Raw genomic sequence first — 22,457 nt, 5'->3', positions numbered from 1 at the left:
CATAGGAATTTCCAGGCAAGAGTACTCGAGTTGGTTGCCATTTCCTTCTCCAAAAGGAGTTGAGATCATATTATATTTAAGTCCAGAGGATTTACAAAACAAGAAAACAGAGAGGTTTCTTCTTACTGTGGGAAAAATGCTTTGGTTAGTGATTAGAAATCTCCAATTATTTATTTTAGTTAGAGTCAGTAAGTCTGATTGCCTTCAGCAAAAACTACACTTCTAACAGTAACGTACATCACTGAATTTTATTGTCTGTGAAAAAAAAATTAGTGCATAAACAGAATTCACTAGTGAAAGTGACAGGGTCAAGCTGAAAACCATGCCAGATAGTTAATCCCTCATAATTCACATCCAGATCAGAATTCACTGGTTCAAAATAAAAGTAAATTTAGCTGAAGAAAACAGAATTGAATGGCATTCAATAGATTTACTTAGTACTAGAACTGTAGTAGTTATTAAATTACTTATTAATCACAGTTGAATTACCTGATGTGGATCATTGAAATCAATATATTCTGGTTAAAAGAGAAGAATACAATTAGGAAAATAAAAAGACTAAATCAAAGGATGGAAATACAGTGATTCAACTTCAATGACATTGGTAAGTGTTTCTATTAGAAGCTTTTGGATTTTAGTTTGTTTATAATACGATTTTCCATGTAAGGTGGGGTTGGGTTAGAGAGAACTTAAGCAATCTCTTAAAATTGTCTTAAAACTCATATGATTTTCTTTTCTTCTTTAGGCACAGATTCCCCTTATCCTTCTCCAATTTGGACACTCTCAATAAATGCTGTAAAATATTATAATACCTTATAATTGATATTAGGTTTTCCTAATTTACTATGGATTAATCATTTCTATCCTAATGACTAAATTTCCATTTAACTGAAGGTCATGCTTTAACTTTTTTTTTTAAGCTAAAACCACAACTTTCAGGACCTTAATTCGCTGACCAACAACTGAACCCTGCAGTGAAAACATGGAGTCCTAACCCCTGGACCACCAGGGAATTCCTAACTCTTAACTCTTGATAGAATTCTAAAATACTTCTACAACTTAAACGACAAATCAATTTTCTTAAACTTTAAACATAACTATTATACCAGAGTGAATGTAATATAGAAGTATAAGATGTTCTATTGAATTTCAAAATGGGCAAAGCTCTGAAGGTAGGTTTTTCTTATTACAAAGCAATCGGTTTTATTATTGATTTGATCATAAAGTTAGCACAATCTCCCATGAGACTCAAACAGTGCATATGTTGACGAGGAAAAAAAAAAAAGAAACATCACTGTAAATATCAGTAAATACAGGTTACCTCCTAGAAATTTTGTTGTCCAACCTTTACCTTATACCTGCATACACTCACACAGACAAATGCACACCAGCTTTGACTTGTGCTGGATGAAGGCATACATGCCAGTTTCTTTGTCTATGATGGTTTTTCACACAGTATGCTATCGTTTGGTGGGTCTACAGCAAGTTTACTTTGCTGCCTTGAATCCTGCTTTTTCTATACCCTTTTTCCCCTTGGGCAGCACTTTGTCAAGACTCCTAAACATTTAGAACTTATATACTCTATTTTTTAATTCTCTCTGTAATCCTGTTTTAAGATCCTTCATTGATAGCACTGAAAGTCTAAGCTTGCTTTAGTCACCTTAGATTTTAAAAAGTCATATCAGTGAAGGAGTATAAGCAATAGGGGTGATATTCTAGGTATCACACAACTATAATTAGGGAAAGGAGAAATAGGGAAGCAGTCTCAGGGCCTGGAGCTCTCAAATCCACACTATATAAGCAGGCATCTGTTCTGCTAATTTTAATGGTGTTTCTATCAATCCCCTGAAATGAATTCTACAAGAGGTAGCAATGAGATTAGAGCTGGATCCACTTACAGATGTCTAAATGACTACCACCACCTTTCACTTGTGACTTTTAGAGTTACTAACAAGTTAAATCTCTTCAGAGAATTCTGAGTGGCCAAGCCTAGCAAAGCATTTGTCTTAGAATCATCTAGTTTTAAAGTCACTGTTCAGTTCAGTTGCTCAGTCTTGTCCGACTCTTTGTGACCCCATGGACTGCAGCATGACAGGCCTCCCTGTCCATCACCAACTCCCAGAGTTTACTCAAATTCATGACCATTGAGTCAGTGATGCCATTCAACCATCTCATCCTCTGTTGTCCCCTTCTCCTCCCACCTTCACTCTTTCCCAGCATCAGGGTATTTTCAAATGAGTCAGTTCTTCACATCAGCTGGCCAAAGTATTGGAGTTTCAGCTTAAGCATAAGTCCTTCCAATGAATATTCAGGACTAATTTCCTTTAGGATGGGTTGGTTTGATCTCCTTGCAGTCCAAGGGACTCTTAAGAGTCTTCTCCTACACCACAGTTCAAAAGCATCAGTTCTTTGGCACTCAGCTTTCTTTAGAGTCCAACTCTCATATCCATACATGACTATTGGAAAAACCATAGCTTTGATTAGATGGACCTTTGTTGGCAAAGCAATGTCTCTGCTTTTTAATATGCTGTCGAGTTTGGTCATAGCTTTTCTTCCAAAGAGCAAGCGTCTTTTAATTTTATGGTTGCAATCACCATCTGCAGTGATTTTGGAGCCCAAAAAGATAGTCTGTCACTGTTTCCACTGTTTCCCCATCTATTTGCCATGAAGTGATGGGAAGTGAAGTGATGCAACCAGATGCCATGATCTTCGTTTTCTGAATGTTGAGCTTTAAACCAACTTTTTCACTTTCTTCTTTCACTTTCATCAAGAGGCTTTTGAGTTCCTCTTCACTTTCTGCCATAAGGGTGGTGTCATCTGCATATCTGAGGTTACTGATTTTTCTCCTAGCAGTCTTGATTCCAGCTTGTGCTTCCTCCAGCCCAGCGTTTCTCATGATATACTCCACATATAAATTAAATAAGCAGAGTGACAATATATAGCCTTGACGTTCTCCTTTCCCTATTTGGAACCAGTCTGTTGTTCCATGTCCAGTTCTAACTGTTGCTTCCTGACCTGCATACAGATTTCTTAAGAGGCAGGTCAGGTTGTCTGGTATTCCCATCTCTTGAAGAGTTTTCCACAGTTTGTTGTGATCCACACAGTCAAAGGCTTTGGCATAGTCAATAAAACAGAAGTACATGTTTTTCTGGAACTCTCTTGCTTTTTCAATGATCCAGCGGATGTTGGCAATTTGATCTCTTGTTCCTCTACCTTTTCTAAATCCAGCTTGAACATCTCGAAGTTTTCAGTTCATGTACTGTTGAAGCCTCACTTGAAGAATTTTGAGCATTACTTTGCTAGCGTGTGATATGAGTGCAATTGTGCAGTAGTTTGAGCATTCTTTTGCATTGCCTTTCTTTGGGATTGGAATGAAAACTGACCTTTTCCAGTCTTGTGGCACTGCTGAGTTTTCCAAGTTTCTGGCATAACAGTGGCAAACTCACTGTTAGTCAATGATAATAACATCTGTGTTGTCTGGTTAACAGACTCATTAATCTGAACATACCTTCCTCAAATTTTATTACCTTCAGCCTCTTTTAAGGGATGCCCCAAACACATGTGTTGGCTTTTTGTGTTACAATTAAGAGTTCAAGGAGAAAGATCTCACTTAGCCCATGATTTATTTTGCTTTCCTTCTTCAGGGTTCAAAAATCTTTGGATGAGTAATACCAAGACTAGATATCACTGTCTAGTGTAACACTGACCAAACCCAAGACCCCTACAACAGAGCGCTTTCATTTGTTAAAGCCCGATTTTAAATGACAACAACTTAAACAAAAAACAATTTCATAATGCTAGAGTTGAAAAAGACTTGGAAATTTTGTTACAAAACCTTATTCTACAGAGGAGAAACCCAAGCCACAAAATTCAATGTCTTGTCCTTCAAGGTAGAAGATGATGAAGACGACAATGCGAAAAATGACCCCCAAATGAAGAATATGAGAAAAATGACCCCCAAACGAAGAATATAAGAGACTTCTGGCAGATTCAAGAGTCTCTCTCAAGCCAGGCTAGGGTTTCTTCTGCCACAAAATAATCCCAGCCCTCTCCACACATATCAGAATAAAACTAAAACACAAATTTTACAACCTGTGTTACACCTGTTCTTGCAAGGGTTTTACTTTTCTCTCCCTCAGGCAATCTGCTTCCATTTTATCAATCCTCCAGTACTTTGAGAAAGTATGTAATCAAGTCTTATTAGTGGTAATCCCTTACTTATAACATTTTTTAATCCCTGAAGATATGGGCCTAAGTAGTATATCTTGAATGAAAAAAGACAAGATGAACCAGGAGAAAGCAGAGATCAGGATCAAGTTAAAAACAGGACAGTGGTAACTATGGTTCTCTGTGGTCATAGTGATCAAGACACAGAGATGTCTAGAGGCACAGCAGGAGAATACAGGTAACTGAATTAGGGTCTCCACCAGAGTAAAGGAACAATCAAGGGAACAAAGTAGGACCAACTCAGTTCATCCCAGACGAGAGTTCAGACTGTATGGCCGGCATTATCCAAGTGACCCCACCTTTTTATTACTGAAGCTCCAGGAATGGGGCCAGCTTCTCTCCACCCTGACCTCTGTTAATATGCTGGTTACCAGAGAAAGGCATGTCTTTAGAACCATGTGGTCCCAAATACCACAGTGGTAGAAAGGCTAAGAAAGCTTTGTCCTATAAGAACTTGTAAAGGAAGACCCCTAACACCGATTATTTTCTATGATACTTAAAAAAAAAAAAGTTTTGGCTGTACCCTGCAGCATGTGAGACCTTAGTTCCTTGATCAAAGATTGAACCTGTGCCCCCTGCATTGGAAGGTAGAGTCGTAACCACTGGACCACCAGGGTACTCCCTCAATGATATTTTATTAACTCAGAATATGTACTTTAGAGAGGCAAACTAGATAAGGAAGTGAAAGCCCCACTAATTCCACAAATGACCTATTGTTCTTTGAATAGTACTGTTCTTTAAAATTTAGCAATTTTATAATGTGCTTAGTTCTTTGCATTTAGGTCAGAGGTAAAGCTGGCAGAAACTTAAAAAGTAATTGCTCAGAGGAATGTCATGAGCATTAAATGAATAAAGTGAGCCTTGTCTGAAATACTAGCAAATGTTATATAAACATTAGTCATAATTTCTGCCCTTGTGTGATTATGACCCTTTCAAGAATTGATGAAAAGTACAATGCAAAGTATGTCTTGTATCTGGGGAAACCTTCAAAGAGGAAGCATATCAAATATTTTATTGTGCTGGTACATTTCTCTACTGAATGAAACAAGTCATATTTTTGGAAGTACAGACAGCTGTATACTGTATATCAAGCTGAAAATGCCATGGCAACCACTGTTCCTAGGCAATTGGAGAATTATATGTGTGGTCCACTTTCTATATCATAAGTGGAAAGTGGAGGTGAAAATCAAATGTTATGAGATAACATGGAGAAAAAATTAAAAAGGGGTATATTTCTGAAAAATTATAAGTATATGCTCTATTACAACAACCTTAATGACTGCATAAAATGACTAGATTAAACTCATTAAGTGAAGCAAGTCCAAATATATGCTTGCACATTTCCTAAACGTATCACAATCTCTCATCTATTTGTAAAGCATGATAAATATTAAAAGACAAAATTGGGTAAGAGATGAAAAATGTCAAGTATTTAAAAAAAAAAATCAGCTGTTAAAAACTAACACTCTAGGTATTATATTTCACTTGCATAAGACTATATGGCAAAGAATTTCAGTTTCTCAACATTTGAGTGTTTGTCTGCAGCAGAAAGCAAAATGAGACCAAGTGAAATGCCCAGTCAAAAGCATTCCTGGTTGTGTTTCCAGCCAAAAGTCAATATCCTAAAGAAAATGAGATGTCATGCCACTAGCAGTGAAAAGCAGTTTTCTGTTGTATACACACACATCCAAGGAGCAAAGTCACACCAAATGTATGAAGAATTCTCCGAAAGATTCTTTGGATTCTATGGGTCAAGGTTACTACAGCTTCTGTCCAACTCTCCTTTCACTTCTTCAAATGTAAAATAAGCATAAAAGGTTAACTTGTCAATAATACTAGGACGTCATTTGGCCACTGATTTCATTAAATGTGCTCTTCACAGATACTTGGTCAGCAGACACGGGTCAGAAACTGGATTTTTGAACTTAGTTTCAATCCCAGAACTCTAAGTCACTTTTAAGCCAATACCATTGCATTTCTGACTTCTGTCATGTATGAAGTCAAGGACAACCTTATTTAAAAAATTATATGCATTTTATGCAGTGATACGTGTGATCTAGTCCATGAAATGACAGCATGGGCCAGCTCTTACATATGTTGTTGCACAAATGGCATTTCACATCTTCAGGCAGAATCATATTCAAAAAATGCTTTAAAAGAACCAAGGAAAACTGCCAGAAAATTTGTAATTGGATCGTTTTCTCTTCCAAATGAACATTTCCGTAGAAAACAAGGTATTTCACCTTTACAAGGAAAATGACACTGTAGAAGTGACAGTAAACTATGTAGTCTTTTTAAATATATGCTGTAGATGGATAGAAAGAATTAGAGATGCAGAAATGTTCCCCCAAAAGGTCAGGATAAATTATTTTACTAACTAGGATCATCATTGAGTTCTCTTTGGAAACTGCACGACTGGTTGCCAAAATTAGCTCAGAAAATCAACAGCCTTTTATGTGAATATTTTCAGTTGATGCCCCAAAATCACTATCCAAATACCTTAATTTGCCAGTGCTGAGAAATGCCTTAGAGGAATGAGGCAAATTATTAAATACAGACTGCCAAAAAGTATAAAATAGATGTGGCTAGCAACATTTTTTCCAAGCTACAGACTGACTTATCTCTAAGCCTAAGGCAAATAGAATTATCAGTGATTACTAAAGAACATTAAAATAAAAACTCAAAATGAATAAAACTGTGCTAACTATAAATAACTTTCTCACACATTACTGTTATTTCTCTCTCTAGCTCAGTTTCCTGGTAGTTCACCCACAAGAGATAAGCATTTGCTATTTCTAATATAATGTAACTATTTACAGTATTTTCTTTCTGCTTTATTCAAAGGATGCTTTGGGGGGAAAAACTGGAAAAATCAGAATGCTATAGTTCTGTTAAACAGCGCACCCTTGTGGTTTATTTTACAACCTAAACAATAAAAATCATAGGACAAAGATGTATCCAAAATTTTCACCAACATGGAAATTATTTTGTTGTTTATTTTTTTCCAGTAATTTTTCCCAGTTTGGTATTACTTTTAGGCTTTTAGGCAGTAAAAATAGTGCCTTTTTAAAATTTCAAATTCAAAACTAAATTGTTAAAAGATATAAAATGTCTACAGTGATTATGACTATATGCTTTGCTGAATTTCTTGAATATTTTCATCTGATGCTATAAAAAAAATTTCAATTCAAGAGTGAATTTCATTTATATACATTAGGTAATGCACACTACATTTTAGTTGTTGGTCCATAAGCTTTTAACACAACTTTGCCAAAATTCTGGCTTCTTTGTAAAAGCTTAGGAAAAATATGGCCAAGAATTATTTCAGCCAATTACTATTAAAAAGTAAATGTAAGCAATGTTTAAGTTATCCAAGTACTTCTTAAAATTTACCAGATCTACCCATGAAATGGCAAGAATACACAGAAGAACTGTACAAAAAGATCTTCATGACCCAGATAATCATGATGAGTGATCACTGACCTAGAGCCAGATATCCTGGAATGTGAAGTCCAGCGGGCCTTAGAAAGCATCACTATGAACAAAGCTAGTGGAGGTCATGGAATTCCAGTGGAGCTATTTCAAATCCTGAAAGATGATGCTGTGAAAGTGCTGCACTCAATATGCCAGCAAATTTGGAAAACTCAGCAGTGGCCACAGGACTGGTAAAGGTCAGTTTTCATTCCGATCCCAAAGAAAGGCAATGCCAAAAAATGCTCAAACTACCGCACAATTGCACTCATCTCACACGCTAGTAAAGTAATGCTTAAAATTCTCTAAGCCAGGCTTCAGCAATATGTGAACCGTGAACTTCCTGATGTTCAAGCTGGTTTTAGAAAAGGCAGAGGAACCAGAGATCAAATTGCCAACATCCGCTGGATCATGGAAAAAGCAAGAGAGTTCCAGAAAAACATCTATTTCTGCTTTATTGACTATGCCAAAGTCTTTGACTGTGTGGATCACAATAAACTGTGGAAAATTCTGAAAGAGATGGGAATACCAGACCACCTGACCTGCCTCTCAAGAAACCTGTTTGCAGGTCAGGAAGCAACAGTTAGAACTGGACATGGAACAACAGACTGGTTCCAAATAGGAAAAGGAGTATGTCAAGGCTGTATATTGTTACCCTGCTTATTTAACTTCTATGCAGAGTACATCATGAGAAATGCTGGACTGGAAGAAACACAAGCTGGAATCAAGATTGCCGGGAGAAATATCAATAACCTCAGATATGCAGATGACACCACCCTTATGGCAGAAAGTGAAGAGGAACTAAAAAGCCTCTTGATGAAAGTGAAAGTGGAGAGTGAAAAAGTTGGCTTAAACCTCAACATTCAGAAAACGAATATCATGGCATCCGGTCCCATCACTTTGTGGGAAATAGATGGGGAAACAGTGGAAACAGTGTCAGGCTTTATTTTTCTGGGCTCCAAAATCACTGCGGATGGTGACTGCAGCCATGAAATTAAAAGGCGCTCACTCCTTGGAAGGAAAGTTATGACCAACCTAGATAGCATATTCAAAAGCAGAGACATTACTTTGCCAACAAAGGTCCACCTAGTAAGGGCTATGGTTTTCCAGTGGTCATGTATGGATGTGAGTGTTGTACTGTGAAGAAAGCTGAGCACCGAACAATTGATGCTTTTGAACTGTGGTGTTGGAGAAGACTCTTGAGAGTCCCTTGGACTGCAAGGAGATCCAACCAGTCCATTCTAAAGGAGATCAGCCCTGGGATTTCTTTGGAAGGAATGATGCTGAAGCTGAAACTCCAGTACTTTGGCCACCTCATGCGAAGAGTTGACTCATTGGAAAAGACTCTGATGCTGGGAGGGATTGGGGGCAGGAGGAGAAGGGGACGGCAGAGGATGAGATGGCTGGATGGCATCACTGACTCGATGGACGTGAGTCTGGGTGATCTCCGGGAGTTGGTGATGAACAGGAAGCCTGGCTTGCTGCGATTCATGGGGTCACAAAGAGTCGGACATGACTGAGCGACTGAACTGAACTGAACCCATGAAATACTAGAATTTTATTTGACATTTTCATTGTATATCCCATACCTGATTGTGTGAAACTGTAGTTAAAAGTTTACTTATCAATTCTCTTGAACACCTACTGTGTTACAGAATTTCTCTGGGGAACACAAATCGTATCCTCTGGTTGGGAATTTAAAAAGGGAGAATTTAACAATGTTATAATCTTTAAACAATAAAATAATGTTTATCTTTAGAGGATGGGGTGTCTATCCCATAACATGTTATATCCATCAATAGAATATTATGCAATGTTAAAAAGGGAAGCCCTTTATGTATTGATAAGGATATCCAAAATATATCATTCAGTACCAAAAAGTGAGGTATAACATAATACATGTAGCATATGACTGGCTGAGAAATTAAATAATGTAGGTTGAATATTGACTTGAATATATATACATATAGTCAGGCTGGAAGAATACACAAGACTGTTATTGGTTGCCTTTAGGCACAAGAATTTGGCTGGCAGCAAGGTTGGAATGGAGAATTTTCACTATATTTTCCTTTTCATCTTTAGAAATATATATCATAGGAATATACTACCTAAACTTATACATAAATTAAAATGAAACATAAAAACACAAGAGAGACAAATTCAGAGAAAGTAAGATTATCCCATGTTGGAATCTTTAAAAAATTCTCCATGAAGCAGGTAAAGGAAAGGTATAATTTGAATGAGCGAGGAGGAATAAAGATGAAGCTGCAGGAATTACTCTATTCTAAAAGCATAGGAAACATGGTTTTTGCACAAGTGATGTCAAATCTTCTGATTAGAGTTAGAAGCATACTGAAAATGATGAGGAATTAACATTAAAAAAAAAAACTTGTGCTTTTGTACAGCAACAGAAACCACCAACAAAATGAAAAGGCAACCTGCAGAAAGGGAATATTTGCAAATCATGTATCTGGTAAGGGGCTAATATCCAAAATATATAAAGAACTCATACAACTTGATAGCCTAACAAATGCAATTTTAAAAAATTGGCAGAGGAACTGAATATGTTTACAAAGATTTACAGATGGTCAGTCAGTATTAGAAATGGTATTTAACATAATTAATCATCAGGGAAGTGCAAATCAAAATTACAGTAAGATGCCATGTCATACTTGTTAGAATGGCCATTATCAAGACTGTAAGAGATGTGTGCTAACAAGAATGTCAAGAAAAGAGAATCCTTGTCACTCTGGGTAGGAACATAAATTGGTGCAGTTACTATGGAAAACAGTTTGGAGGTTAGTAAAATAATTAAAAATAGAAACTACCATATGATCCAGCAATTGCACTTCTGGATATGTATTCAAAGGAAACAAAAATAGGATATTAAAGAGATACCTACACTCCCATGTCACAATAGCCAAGACATAGAAACACCCTAAGGGTCCATGTATGGATAAATGGACAAAGAAGATGTGATATGTTAAATATGTGTATGTATTATATATATGTATGTGTATTATATATATACATATATGTATATATATACATATGTATATATGTGTATATATATAATACATATATAATACACATATAATACATATATATATATATATAATACATACACATACATATGCATGCACACAGGAATATTATTCAGCCATGAGAAAGAAGGAAATCCTGCCATTTGTAACAACATAGATGGACCTTCAGGGCATTACAGTAAACAAAATAAGCCAAAGACTGCCAAATATTGCATGGTTTCATTTACATGTAGAATCTAAAAATCGAACTCAGAGTAGAAGAGGTTACCTGGGGCTGGGGGAATGCGGGAATAGAGAGAAATTGATAAAAGAGGACAAACTTTCAACTAAAAGATGAATAAGATTTGAGGATCTAACTGAAACATAGTGACTACAGTTGACAACACTGTATTATATAGTGGAAATCTGCTAAGACAGAACTTAAATGTTCATATAAAAAAAAGAATGATAATATGTGAAGTGATGGACATGTTAAATAGATAGTAGGAATTCTTTCACAATGTATTTCAAATTGCCACAATGTATTTAAATAGTTTACAATTTTATTTGTCAATTATACCTCAAAATAACTAGAAAGAAAGAGAGAAAGGGGAGAGAGGAGGGAAGATGTGTGTCGAGCCTTTCACACCCAACAAACTGTGTAGAGGGCCTTAAATGCCTGGAAAATAACAGCCATCTATCCAAAGTTTCTGAACTGACAAGTGACTATTATAAAACATAAATGTGGCAGCTTGCCACATCCTTCATATTGTGAAGATGAGAAGGGGCAAAACAAGCTAAGTACTGACCTTCTCCTTACATTCCTGCCCCTGGATTCCCTGAGGCATGGCTTTAGCAGAGGGAGTAGAAGAAAGGGACAAGGAGACACTGTGAGGAGAAACTGAATGGTTAGTCACTAAGTGGATGTGGAGAGAAAAAGAAAGAACATCAAAGATCATCTTGACCTTTTCAAACTAGGAGAAATAAGATTGATTTTATATACATTGATCTCCAGATGATCAATGCCCAAATCAGATTGATTATATTCTTTGCAGCCAAAGATCAAGAAGCTCTAAACAGTCAGCAAAAACAAGACCAGGAGCAGACTGTGGTTCAGATCATCAGCTCCTTATTGCAAAATTCAGGCTCAAACTGAATAAAGTAGGGAAAACCACTAGGCCACTCAGGTATGACCTAAATCAAATCTCTTATAAGTGGAGATGACGAACAGATTCAAGGAACTCGATCTGGTAGACAAAGTGCCTGAAGAATTATGGATGGAGGTCCCTAACATTGTATAGAAGGTGATGACCAAAACCATCCCCAAGAAAAAGAAATGCAAGGAGGCAAAATGGTTGTCTAAGGAGGCCTTACAAATAGCTGAGAAAAGAAGAGAAATAAAAAGCAAAGGAGAAAGAAAAAGAGATACCCAGCTGAATGCAGAGTTCTAGAGAATAGCAAGAAGAGATAAGAATGCCTTCATAAGCAAACAATGCAAAGGAATAGAGGAAAACAATAGAATGGGAAGGACTAGAGATCTCTTTAAGAAAACTGGGGATACCAAGGAAAAATTTCATACAAAGTTGGGCACAATAAAGGACAGAAACAGCAAGGATCTAGTGGAAGCAGAAGAGATTAAGAAGAGTAGCAAGAATACTCAAAAGAACTGTGCAAAAAAGGTTTTAATGACCCAGATAACCACAACGCTGTGGTCATTCACCTAGAGTCAGAATCCTGGAGTGTGAAGTCAAGTGGGCCTTAGGGAGCATGACTACAAACAAAGCTAGTAGAGGTGATGGAATTCCAGTTGAACTCTTAATCCTAAAAGATGCTGCTGCTAAAGTGCTGCACGCAATATGTCAGCAAATTTGGAAAATGCATCAGTGGCCACAGGACTGGAAAAGGTCAGTTTTCATTCTAATCCCAAAGAATGTTCAAATTACTGCACAACTGCATTCACTTCACATGCTAGCAAGAGTACGCTCAAAATCCTTCAAGCTAGGCTTCAGCAGTACATGAACTGAGGACTTCCAGATGTACCAGCTGGATTTAGGAACCAGAGATCAAATTGCCAACATCTGCTGGATCATAGAAAAAGCAAGGGAATTCCAAAAAACATCTGCTTCATTGACTGCACTAAAGCCATTTTGATAGTGCAGATCACAACAAACTGGAAAATTCTTAAAGAGACAGGAATATCAGACCACCTTACCTGTCGCCTGAGAAACCTGAATAAAGGACAAGAAGCAACAGTTAGAACTGGACATGAAACAACAGACTGGTTCAAAGCTGGGAGAGGAGTATATAAAGGCTGTATATGGTCACACTGCTTATTTAACTTACATGCAGAATACATCATGTGAAATACTGGGCTGGATGAGGCACAAGCTGGAATCAATACTGCCTGGAGAAATACCAATAGTCTCAGATATGCAGATGATACCACTTTAATGGCAGAAAGTGAAGAGGAACTAAAGAGCCTCTTGATGAAGGTGACAGAGGAGAGTGAAAAAGCTGGCTTAAATCTCAACACTAAAAAAATGAAGATCATAGCATCCTGTCTCATCATTTCATGGCAAATAAATGGGGAAAAACTGGAAACAGTGACAGATTTTATTTTCTTGGGCTCCAAAATCACTGCAGTGACTGCAGTCATGAAATTAACAGAAGCTTGCTGCTTGGAAGAAAAGCTATGGCAAACCTAGACAGCATATTAAAAAGCAGAGACATCACTTTGCTGACAAAGGTCTGTATAGTCAAACCTATGGTTTTTCCAACAGTCATGTATGGATGTGAGAGTTGGACCATAAAGAAGGCTGAATGCTGAAGAATTGATGCTTTAGAACTGTAGTGCTGGAGAGGACTCTTGAGAGTCCCGTGGACAGCAAGGAGATCAAACCAGTCAATCCTAAAGGAAATCAACCCTGAATATTCATTGGAAGGGCTGATGTTGAAGCTCAATACTTTGGCCACCTGATACAAACAGCTGACTCCTTGGAAAAGGCCCCGATGCTGGGAAAGATTGAGGGCAAAAGGAGAAAGGGGTGACAGATGAGATGGTTGGATGGCATTATTGACTCAACAGACATGAGTTTGAGTAAATTCAGCAGATAGTGAAGGACAGGGAAGCCTGGTATGCTGCAATTCATGGGGTCTCAAAGAGCTGGACATGATTTAGCAACTAAACACCAACCAGGCAGTGAGGAGTCAATAAGCAACCATGAGTTCAAACTTCAAGTGGAACGATATTGAGACTGGAATACAAAGCTGATGTATTCGTTTCCTAGACTGCCGAAACAAATGACCATGACTGGGCAGCTTCAACCAACAAAAATGTATTCTGCTGCAGTTCTGGAAGCTAGCAGTCTGAGATCAAGGTGTCAGCAGGACCATATCCCTCGGAAGTCTGGGGAAGAGTCCTTCCTTGCCTCCTCTAGGCTCCTGGTATTCTCTGGCTTGTGGCAGTGCCACTGCAATCTCCATCTGTCATCACATGACCTCTCCTTTGTGTCTCTGTGCCTGAGTCTTCCCTGGTGGCTCAGTGGTGAAGAATCTGCCTGCCAATGCTGGAGATGTGGGTTCCGTTCTAGGTTGGAACAATCCCCTGGAGAAGGAAACAGAATCCCACTCCAGTATTCTTGCCTGGAAAATCCTATGGACAGAGGTGTCTGGTAGGCTACAGTCCAGGGGGCCGCAAAGAGTTGGACATGACTGAAAAACTAAACAACATTCCCCTCTTGCTGTTGTAACACCAGTCACTGGATTGGGCCCAACGTAAGTCCAGGACTTTCTCATCTCTAGATCTTCAGCTTGGACTTCTTTTGAGGGGGACATTATTCCAAACACTACAGCTGAAAACTCAACAAAGAATAGATGTTTTCTCTGAAAGAGTAGACACAGACTAAGATCATGAAGAACTTGTGGCAAAAAAAAAAAAAAAAGAAGAGAGCTGAGCTATAAGAAGAGAATTAGGGCCATGGAAGAGAGAAAAAATAAGACCAAAGGGAGATCTATCTCATTGAATATGGCGAAGAAGTTAAGGAAATATGTGGTAAGATGCCTTGGAAGGCATGAACTCATGAACATGCATGTGTGCATGTCCACACACTCATACACATACTCACACAGAGAACCACAGCTTCACTGTTAAGAAATTTTTGTAATGAATAAATATTTTAAAATGATTTTTCAGCTTCTCTAGGGAAAAGTAAATAATTCCAGATCCTGCCAAACAATACATCAAAGAACTAACCAGATGTCCAGATCAAAGGAAAAAATAATTAGAAAATTATATAAAAATGTCTAAATTTCCAAAGGCAACAAACTTTAAAAAAAAAAAAAAAATAGCCTTGAACATGGGGGCATCAACTGGTCACAGAACAGAGAGTGAGAATCAAAAGAAAGGGTTTTTGGTGAGGTCACTGGTAGTACAGCCTAGAATTTTAAGAAGCTGACTTTTAGAAAGACAATGTAGACCTCTTCAGGCTCCAAACACAAAGGAGGTTCACTGTAATAGATTGGATGAAGTCATCTGGAAAGGTTTGTGAGCAGGGGCTAAGATGTATTTCTGTAGAAAGGAAAAGACAGACTTTGGTAACCACTCAAGAGTGTAATAATTTATACTCTTACAGTACAGTTTTATGGTAATTAAAAATATAAAATGATCCTGAAAGTGCTACCTTTTAAATGACTTGCTGTGAAGAAGTACAAACTAGTTATGGTCACAAAATGAAGTCTTTGACCCTGACGTGGGGTCCCTGCTTCTCTCACTCAGCTTCAATCTCAGTTTCTTGCGCATGCTCAGACTCACCAACACTCCTTACATTCCTTGCATCTTTCAACAAGGCTCCTCTTGCCTGACTAATACACCCCCACACATTTTTAAAGACTGAACCCAACCACCAAGCATTTGCCCTGGAAAACTCTGTAGTAAATGATTCTATAATTTGAAAAAAAATAACTATCCTCCTGATGCGTAAGATGAGATTTTATACCACAGCCATTTGACGAGAGAGCCTTATAGAAATAATAAGACAGCTTAATAAATGACTTTCCAAGTAACTACTGAGTTTCAGCATTTTTTTAAGTTCATTTCTATCTAATCCAGTTGCTACTTTCTAAAGACACATATGACAGTTTATAAATTACAATTTAAAAGTATAGTTAAAATATCTCTAAGATTAAGCAAATACAAAAAGTTTATTAGTTGAGAAGGGTTAATTTCTTGAGCATTGAATTTACTAACTTTCTAAGGTGGAAACAAAATCCTTCAACTAGACACAAGAAAACTGAGTTTCTCAAACACCTCAAAATAAATTTGCTCTCAAAGTTACTTAAAACAATTGTCAACTCCAAGCAACAAAATATATGGTCTTATGTTCAATCACAGTTACTTAAAACTTCAAATATAACTCACCTGAATAAAGCAAAGAATGTACAGACATTACAGACATGAAAAGTTGTTTGCAAGTGGATTTCTACAAAATAGCATGTTCCAGGAAAATTTGGGATTAAACAGAAGTAATAGTGAGAATGTTTGGGAAAAAGGTACACCTAGAACAGTGCCTTGAACATCTAAGTATATGATAGTAACTGTAGTATTTTATATATAAAGACTTTTTATAATAGAGTATATATGTATCAGGCAGACCCCCCTGAGAATCTGAGAGTCAGGTCAAGACCTGACTATATGTAGTTAGAAATCCATGAAAGTAACATAGATTGTGTTGCTGTTAACAAAAAGAAAAAAAGCTGTGTTCACAAATAAATATTTCCTTTCCTAATACATGCATCAAACAAGAACTTCCAGCTGGGCCTTAATGAACCAGGACTTTAAGGTTTACAGATGATGTATTTGCTTGTATATAAAAGCTACTTAAAATAGGCATATTTTATTCTTTACTGCATTTCAGAACTGTACATAGGGACTGTCTTCATGGTACCAATGCTGTTAGTAACTAGTTATTCATCTAATTACATATGAGTAAATGTTACTATTAGCAGCCTATGTGGAAAAGGACAAGTTAGTAAAGAGGAAAAATGGATGGTCCCCTTCCGCATCTTAAAAATACAAACCAAACAAATGTACATACCTCCTCTGTTTCATCCACACTCAGGGATTTCACCATACAAGAAGCTGGCCTCTCCTGGATGTGCGCGGGGTCCTGGGGGGAACTCTGAGACCCTGGCATTGGAGGCAGTGGAGCACGCCTCTTCTTGGGGGCATCCGACGGCAGGGTGTTTGAAATATACTGTTTGGAAATGGTATTGCTCTTTGTAAAAGTTGGCCGGTGCTTGCTTACTAGAGGAGTCGCGGGGGCGCTGACAGTCTAATACAGAATGAAAAGGCAAAATCTACAGGTAATTCCATGGTAAAAAGCACATGCAGTTAAAAACAGATTAGAAGAGTCTTATAAAATACTACATAAGAAAATACGTACTTGCTCCCGCTTTTTCTTACTGCGTTGAAATAAGCTGAAAAACCCTTTACTTTCTTTATCCTTCATAAGGTCTAGGTTTTGTGATATTTGGCAGGACTCTAAAACAGAAAAAAAGCACCTTACTTTTGTTCACAGAGTTATATGTTCACCTCTGAGGTTTCTCTCGATTACTTTTCCTTGATAACTATTTAATGATAAAAGCTACTAGCTATGATCTACTATAAACCAGGCACTCTGCTAGGCACCTCATATTTTAATTGACTCTCAAAGCAGCAAGCACATTTAGTATTATTGTTCCTGTTCCACAGTAGGGAAAACTGAAGCTTAAAGAAACTAAGATACATACTTGGGGCAAAGGTCAGGAAATGACAGAGCTAGGACATAAACCCATTTTGTAGTGACTCAGAGTGTGTTTTACACACAACTATCAACATTTTAGAAATAAAAAGGACACTTTTTACTTTTAAAAGGATGTTGTAAAAAGGATGTTGTTATCATACAGTTTGTATCTTTGTTGATTTTGAATTATACTTTTTTGTCTCAGCTAAACTATCATACTAAGTATTTAATTCTCCAAAGCATGATTCATTATAATTACTTCAGTTCAGTTCAGTCGCTCAGTTGTGTCTGACTTTTTGCAACCCCATGAATCGCAGCACACCAGGCCTCCCTGTCCATCAAATTACTTAGCACTCTGTTAAATGTTTTAAAATTTTTATTTCTGTAATCCAGGGGTTCTCAACTGAGGGTGGTTTTGCACATACACACACACACACATTCACCCGAAGACATTTAACAATGTCTAGGGACAATTTCTCTTCCCTGGAGAATCCCAGGGACGGAGGAGCCTAGTGGACTGTCGTCTCTGGGGTCGCACAGAGTCGGACACGACTGAAGCAACTTAGCAGCAGTAACAGTAGGGACAATTTTGGTTGTCACGACTGAGTTAGGGTGAAGAGAATGTGCTGTTGGGATCTACTGGATACAGGCTAGTGATGCTGCTAAATAATACTCTAAAGCACAAGACAACAATAATACTCTAAAGCGAACAGCAAAGAATTATCCAGCCCCAAATGTCAATAGTGCCGAAATTAAACCATATTTTAATCAGAATGGCAAATGTCAAATCTTGATGTTGCATAGGTAACATTTCATTTTCTAAACAGTATTTTCTAATGTCAACTGAAAGGGCTTACAAACAACAAATCCAGTACCCCCAAGTCACCCTGGCCCAGATTGTTTCTAAATCCCATTTCCCACTAAAAGGAACCATCTCAGGAACCAATCTGACACAGTTTCTCTGGGCCACAGTCAGGACAATTTGGACATCGTAAGAATAACTCAATAAAGTGAAACATAGCACACATGTTTAATTCCATAAATTCATAACAATACTAAAAAGTAACTGACTCTCATTGGCCATTATTTTTAAAATTAAGGGAATCACATTTTATCCTGCGTTTTCTGAATGAATTCTATTAGAGAGAATAGCTGACATAGGAAAACTGGCTTTTTTTAGAAATATCTCAACTACTAATAGGAATATTTGTTACAGATTATAATGTTTTATAACTCTTAATTAACTAAGACATGTGCAGTGATGTTCACAGCAGCACTGCCAACAATACATAAGACATGGAAATAACCTACATGTCCATCGACAGATGAGTAGATAAAGAAGACGTGGTATACACACACAGTGGAATACTACTCATCCCCCCAAAACAATGAAACAATGCCATTGGCAGGAACATGGATGGACCTAGAGATTTTCATACTAAGACAGAAAGAGAAATACAAATACCATATGCTATCATTTATACATGGAATCTAAACTATGACATAAATGAATCTATCTATGAAACGGACCAAGAGACACAGAGGACAGACGTGCGGTTGCCAAGGAGAAGGCAGGGGTGGGGAAGGAATGGAGTGGCAGCTGGGGTACAAGCTATCATATGTAGATAGGATGGCTAAGCGACAAGGTTCTACTGGATAGCACAGAGAACTATATTCACCGTCTTGTGATAAACCATAGTGGAAAAGAATGTTAAAAAGAATTATATATATGTATAACTGAATCACTTTGCTGTAGAGTGATATATCAACTATACTTCAATTTAAAAAGATACTGGCAATGATTATTGATGGCTAACATCAATAAAGGTAACTTGTTATTACATGTCTGTTAATGGAAATACACGATACAACCCATGAAATATTCTTATCAAAAATACCTCCCCCAAATCTGATCAAGTCTGTAGATTTAACAATCAATTTACAGGAAATAGAGGATAAAGGAACATGTTAAGTGGCACCACAGGATGCAATCAGCCAAATTCTGAATGTGGAAAACACCATAAGACAAATGACCTGGTTTCTTCAACAAATAAGTTGCAGATTTTAAAAAGAGAGACAGCAGTGGGCATTTATACATTTTAAAAGCCTCTCTCATGTGAAACACATATGAGTTTTATGGCAAATCACAATATAATCTCTGTGACATTGGAGACAAAGTACTATATGTTGAAATGTGCGGGATATATCCATAGCAGAATTTAGAGCTCAATGATAGTCTTAAATACATAGTCTTTTCTAGTCTTCTTATTTAAAGAAAAAGTTTCAAAAATTAAATAATTTATGACAAAGTAGGAGTTATTCCAGGAAAGCAAAGATAGTTAACACCAATAAATATATTAATGCAATATGCCTCAATAAGACATAAAGGAGAACTATATTTCACAAATTAAAACTTCATAAATCTGATGCTTCAAATATTAAATAAGCACTATGTATTCTGTACAATGAGTTTACTGACAATGCTAGCAACTAACAATAATAGGATTGTGGACAGCATTTTATGGTCACAAATTTTTTCACATGCCTAATTCATTCTTTAGAACAATCCTGGGAGGTAGGTGTCACAAGCTACCTGAGCTATTCTGAGCCCTTGTTATAAATTGGGGACTGTAAAAAATTGAAAGGCCTGGGTGACGATGACTAGAGAGTTTGAATAACTTGCACCACAACAAATAGACATTAAACACTAGAATTGAATCCAGTACCCATTTAAAGATGATGTGCAATACCTCTGACTTCTTTTTTTAAGAAATGCTACTATTTCATTTTAAGATAGACTCCTCCACTAGTTGAATGTAGATATACAATTAAATTTCATTGGAACAGTGAATAGCAAGTTCACATGGCGGTGCAGCGCAATAACTATAACCAGAGTACTCACGTAGTTATTTTTGGCAAAGTAATTTCCAGGCATCCTCAACAGTGGTTAATTCCTAAGTCTTCACTTAAAGCTCAATTTCAAAAAAAAAAAAAAGCTCAATTTCAGGGATCACTACAAGTCAGTGTTAAACAGCAGGACAAACAAGGACTTGAGCTTATTTAGAAAAGCAACTTAAATACTGTAGTTTCCTGTTTCTCAAAGAGGGGCTGTAAATAATTGCACACAAAGTTCTAAGCCTTCTGATCTTATCAGACAAAATAAGGAGGCAGGAGCATTTACAACATTTGGATTGAGCTTGTAGATTCGGACACTGTAAAAGGAGCTTTTTACATTTTCCTGTTACAATCTCTTACGATTATATTCACAACATTTAATACTCTGCATAAACCACATACTTTTTTGGCTGGAGGGGATATTAGAAATCAGCGCATTCAACAGCTTCAAAACGAGGCCAATAAGATTATGGAATGTGCTTTGGGTTATGTATGTAGACAGTGGCAAAGTTAGGAGTGAAAGCCATGTACAAGTAACAGAATGCTGTTGCTGGAAAGAATCAAGAGAACATTTTTTTCTCTTGATTATCATAAAAGTGGGAGGTGAGATCCAGACAAATAAAGTCATTTGCCTGATCAGCTTGCCAGATGAGCTTAGTAGCTAAGGCAATATCAGGATTAACATGCCTATCTTCTGATTATTAGCCAGTATACACTTTACACGGAGAAGGCAATGGCACCCCACTCCAGTACTCTTGCCTGGAAAATCCTATGGATGGAGGAGCCTGGTAGGCTGCAGTTCATGGGGTCACTAAGGGTCGGACACGACTAAGCGACTTCACTTTCACTTTTCACTTTCATGCATTGGAGAAGGAAATGGCAACCCACTCCCGTGTTCTTGCCTGGAGAATCCCAGGGACGGGGGAGCCTGGTGGGCTGCCATCTATGGGGTCGCACAGAGTCGGACACGACTGAAATGACTTAGCAGCATACACTTTACAATCATAAGAATTTTCAACTCCTTTGATTAGTCTAGTCTTCATGATAGCCACTAGAAATAAATAAGTACACTATTACTTATGTGGCCTTAATTCTTGGAATCGAGAGGTTCATTGTGTTATGAAAAAATTCTAAATGGTGAAGAAAGAAGATTTCAGTAATTTAATAACACTTAATGTATATAGTTTATTAAGTTTTTTTAGTAGGGGGTAATTATTACAATAATCAATTATCTGAACCTATTTTTTAATGGGGAAAAGATTTCCAGACTTTATTATTATTGGATAATTTTTAATAAAGTTTTCTGCTATGAAAGTAATATATTTCCATTATAAAATTCTATAATATAAAGAAAAGAAGGATGAAAAATGTCACTCATAGTCCTACCACCCAAAGGTATCCACACTTAAAATTTTTATATATTCATTTTCAGAAATTTCATGTAAAATTTTTTTAAAATATACTAAACATTAAAGAGCTTTAAAAGCTGATTTTAGCATAAGCACTTTCCATATTATTACAAAATATTCACAAGCAATTTAAATTTGCAAACATTGCCTATAATGAATATACCCTTAATAGTCTGAATAACTATTTCAAAAGAAATAATTTGGGACCCTTCTTGGAACCACCAAGCTTTCAGTGTATGTACCCAATAAAGGCCCTAGTAAAATCACTTTTTCTTGTCTGAGAGTGAAGGATATGTTTTTCTCATTCTTAATGTGATGTTAATTTTCAAATAGTTATTGAAATGTAATTATTGTATTAAATTCAGGAATCAAGGTGGGAGCTTATAAACTATTTTTCAGAAATAAAACCCAAAGATTTTCTAAATTAAAATCTCTTACAAAATGTATATATTAATAGTCTTAAGAAGATAAGTAATATTATCAGCTTGGTTAATTAGTGTTAGTCACTCAGTCATGTCCAACTCTTTGCAATCCCATGGACTATAGTCCTCTAGGCTACTCTGTCCATGGAATTCTCCAGGCAAGAGTACTGGCATGGAAAGCCATTCCCTTATACTGGCATGGATAGCCATTCCCTTCTCCAGGAGATCTTC

At 37.0% G+C, this 22,457-nt stretch overlaps 1 protein-coding gene across 4 annotated transcripts in view; it reads right to left on the bottom strand.

Moving 5' to 3' along the window:
* The window catches only part of COBLL1 (cordon-bleu WH2 repeat protein like 1), a 166,673-nt gene that overhangs the window by 28,672 nt on the left and 115,544 nt on the right, over window positions 1-22,457 (bottom strand). For all 4 annotated transcript variants that reach the window (XM_061436517.1, XM_061436521.1, XM_061436539.1 and 1 more), the window contains 2 exons: window positions 17,162-17,259; window positions 16,814-17,050 (listed from right to left, as the gene is read on the bottom strand). In XM_061436517.1, the coding sequence (XP_061292501.1) occupies window positions 16,814-17,050; window positions 17,162-17,259 (335 nt within the window). The remainder of the gene's footprint in view (window positions 1-16,813; window positions 17,051-17,161; window positions 17,260-22,457) is intronic.

Source organism: Bos javanicus, chromosome 2 (genome assembly GCF_032452875.1).
Source record: "Bos javanicus breed banteng chromosome 2, ARS-OSU_banteng_1.0, whole genome shotgun sequence".
Classification (NCBI taxonomy): domain Eukaryota; kingdom Metazoa; phylum Chordata; class Mammalia; order Artiodactyla; family Bovidae; genus Bos; species Bos javanicus.
Note: the sequence above shows the minus strand (reverse complement) of the source record. Positions and strands in the feature narration are given on the sequence as shown.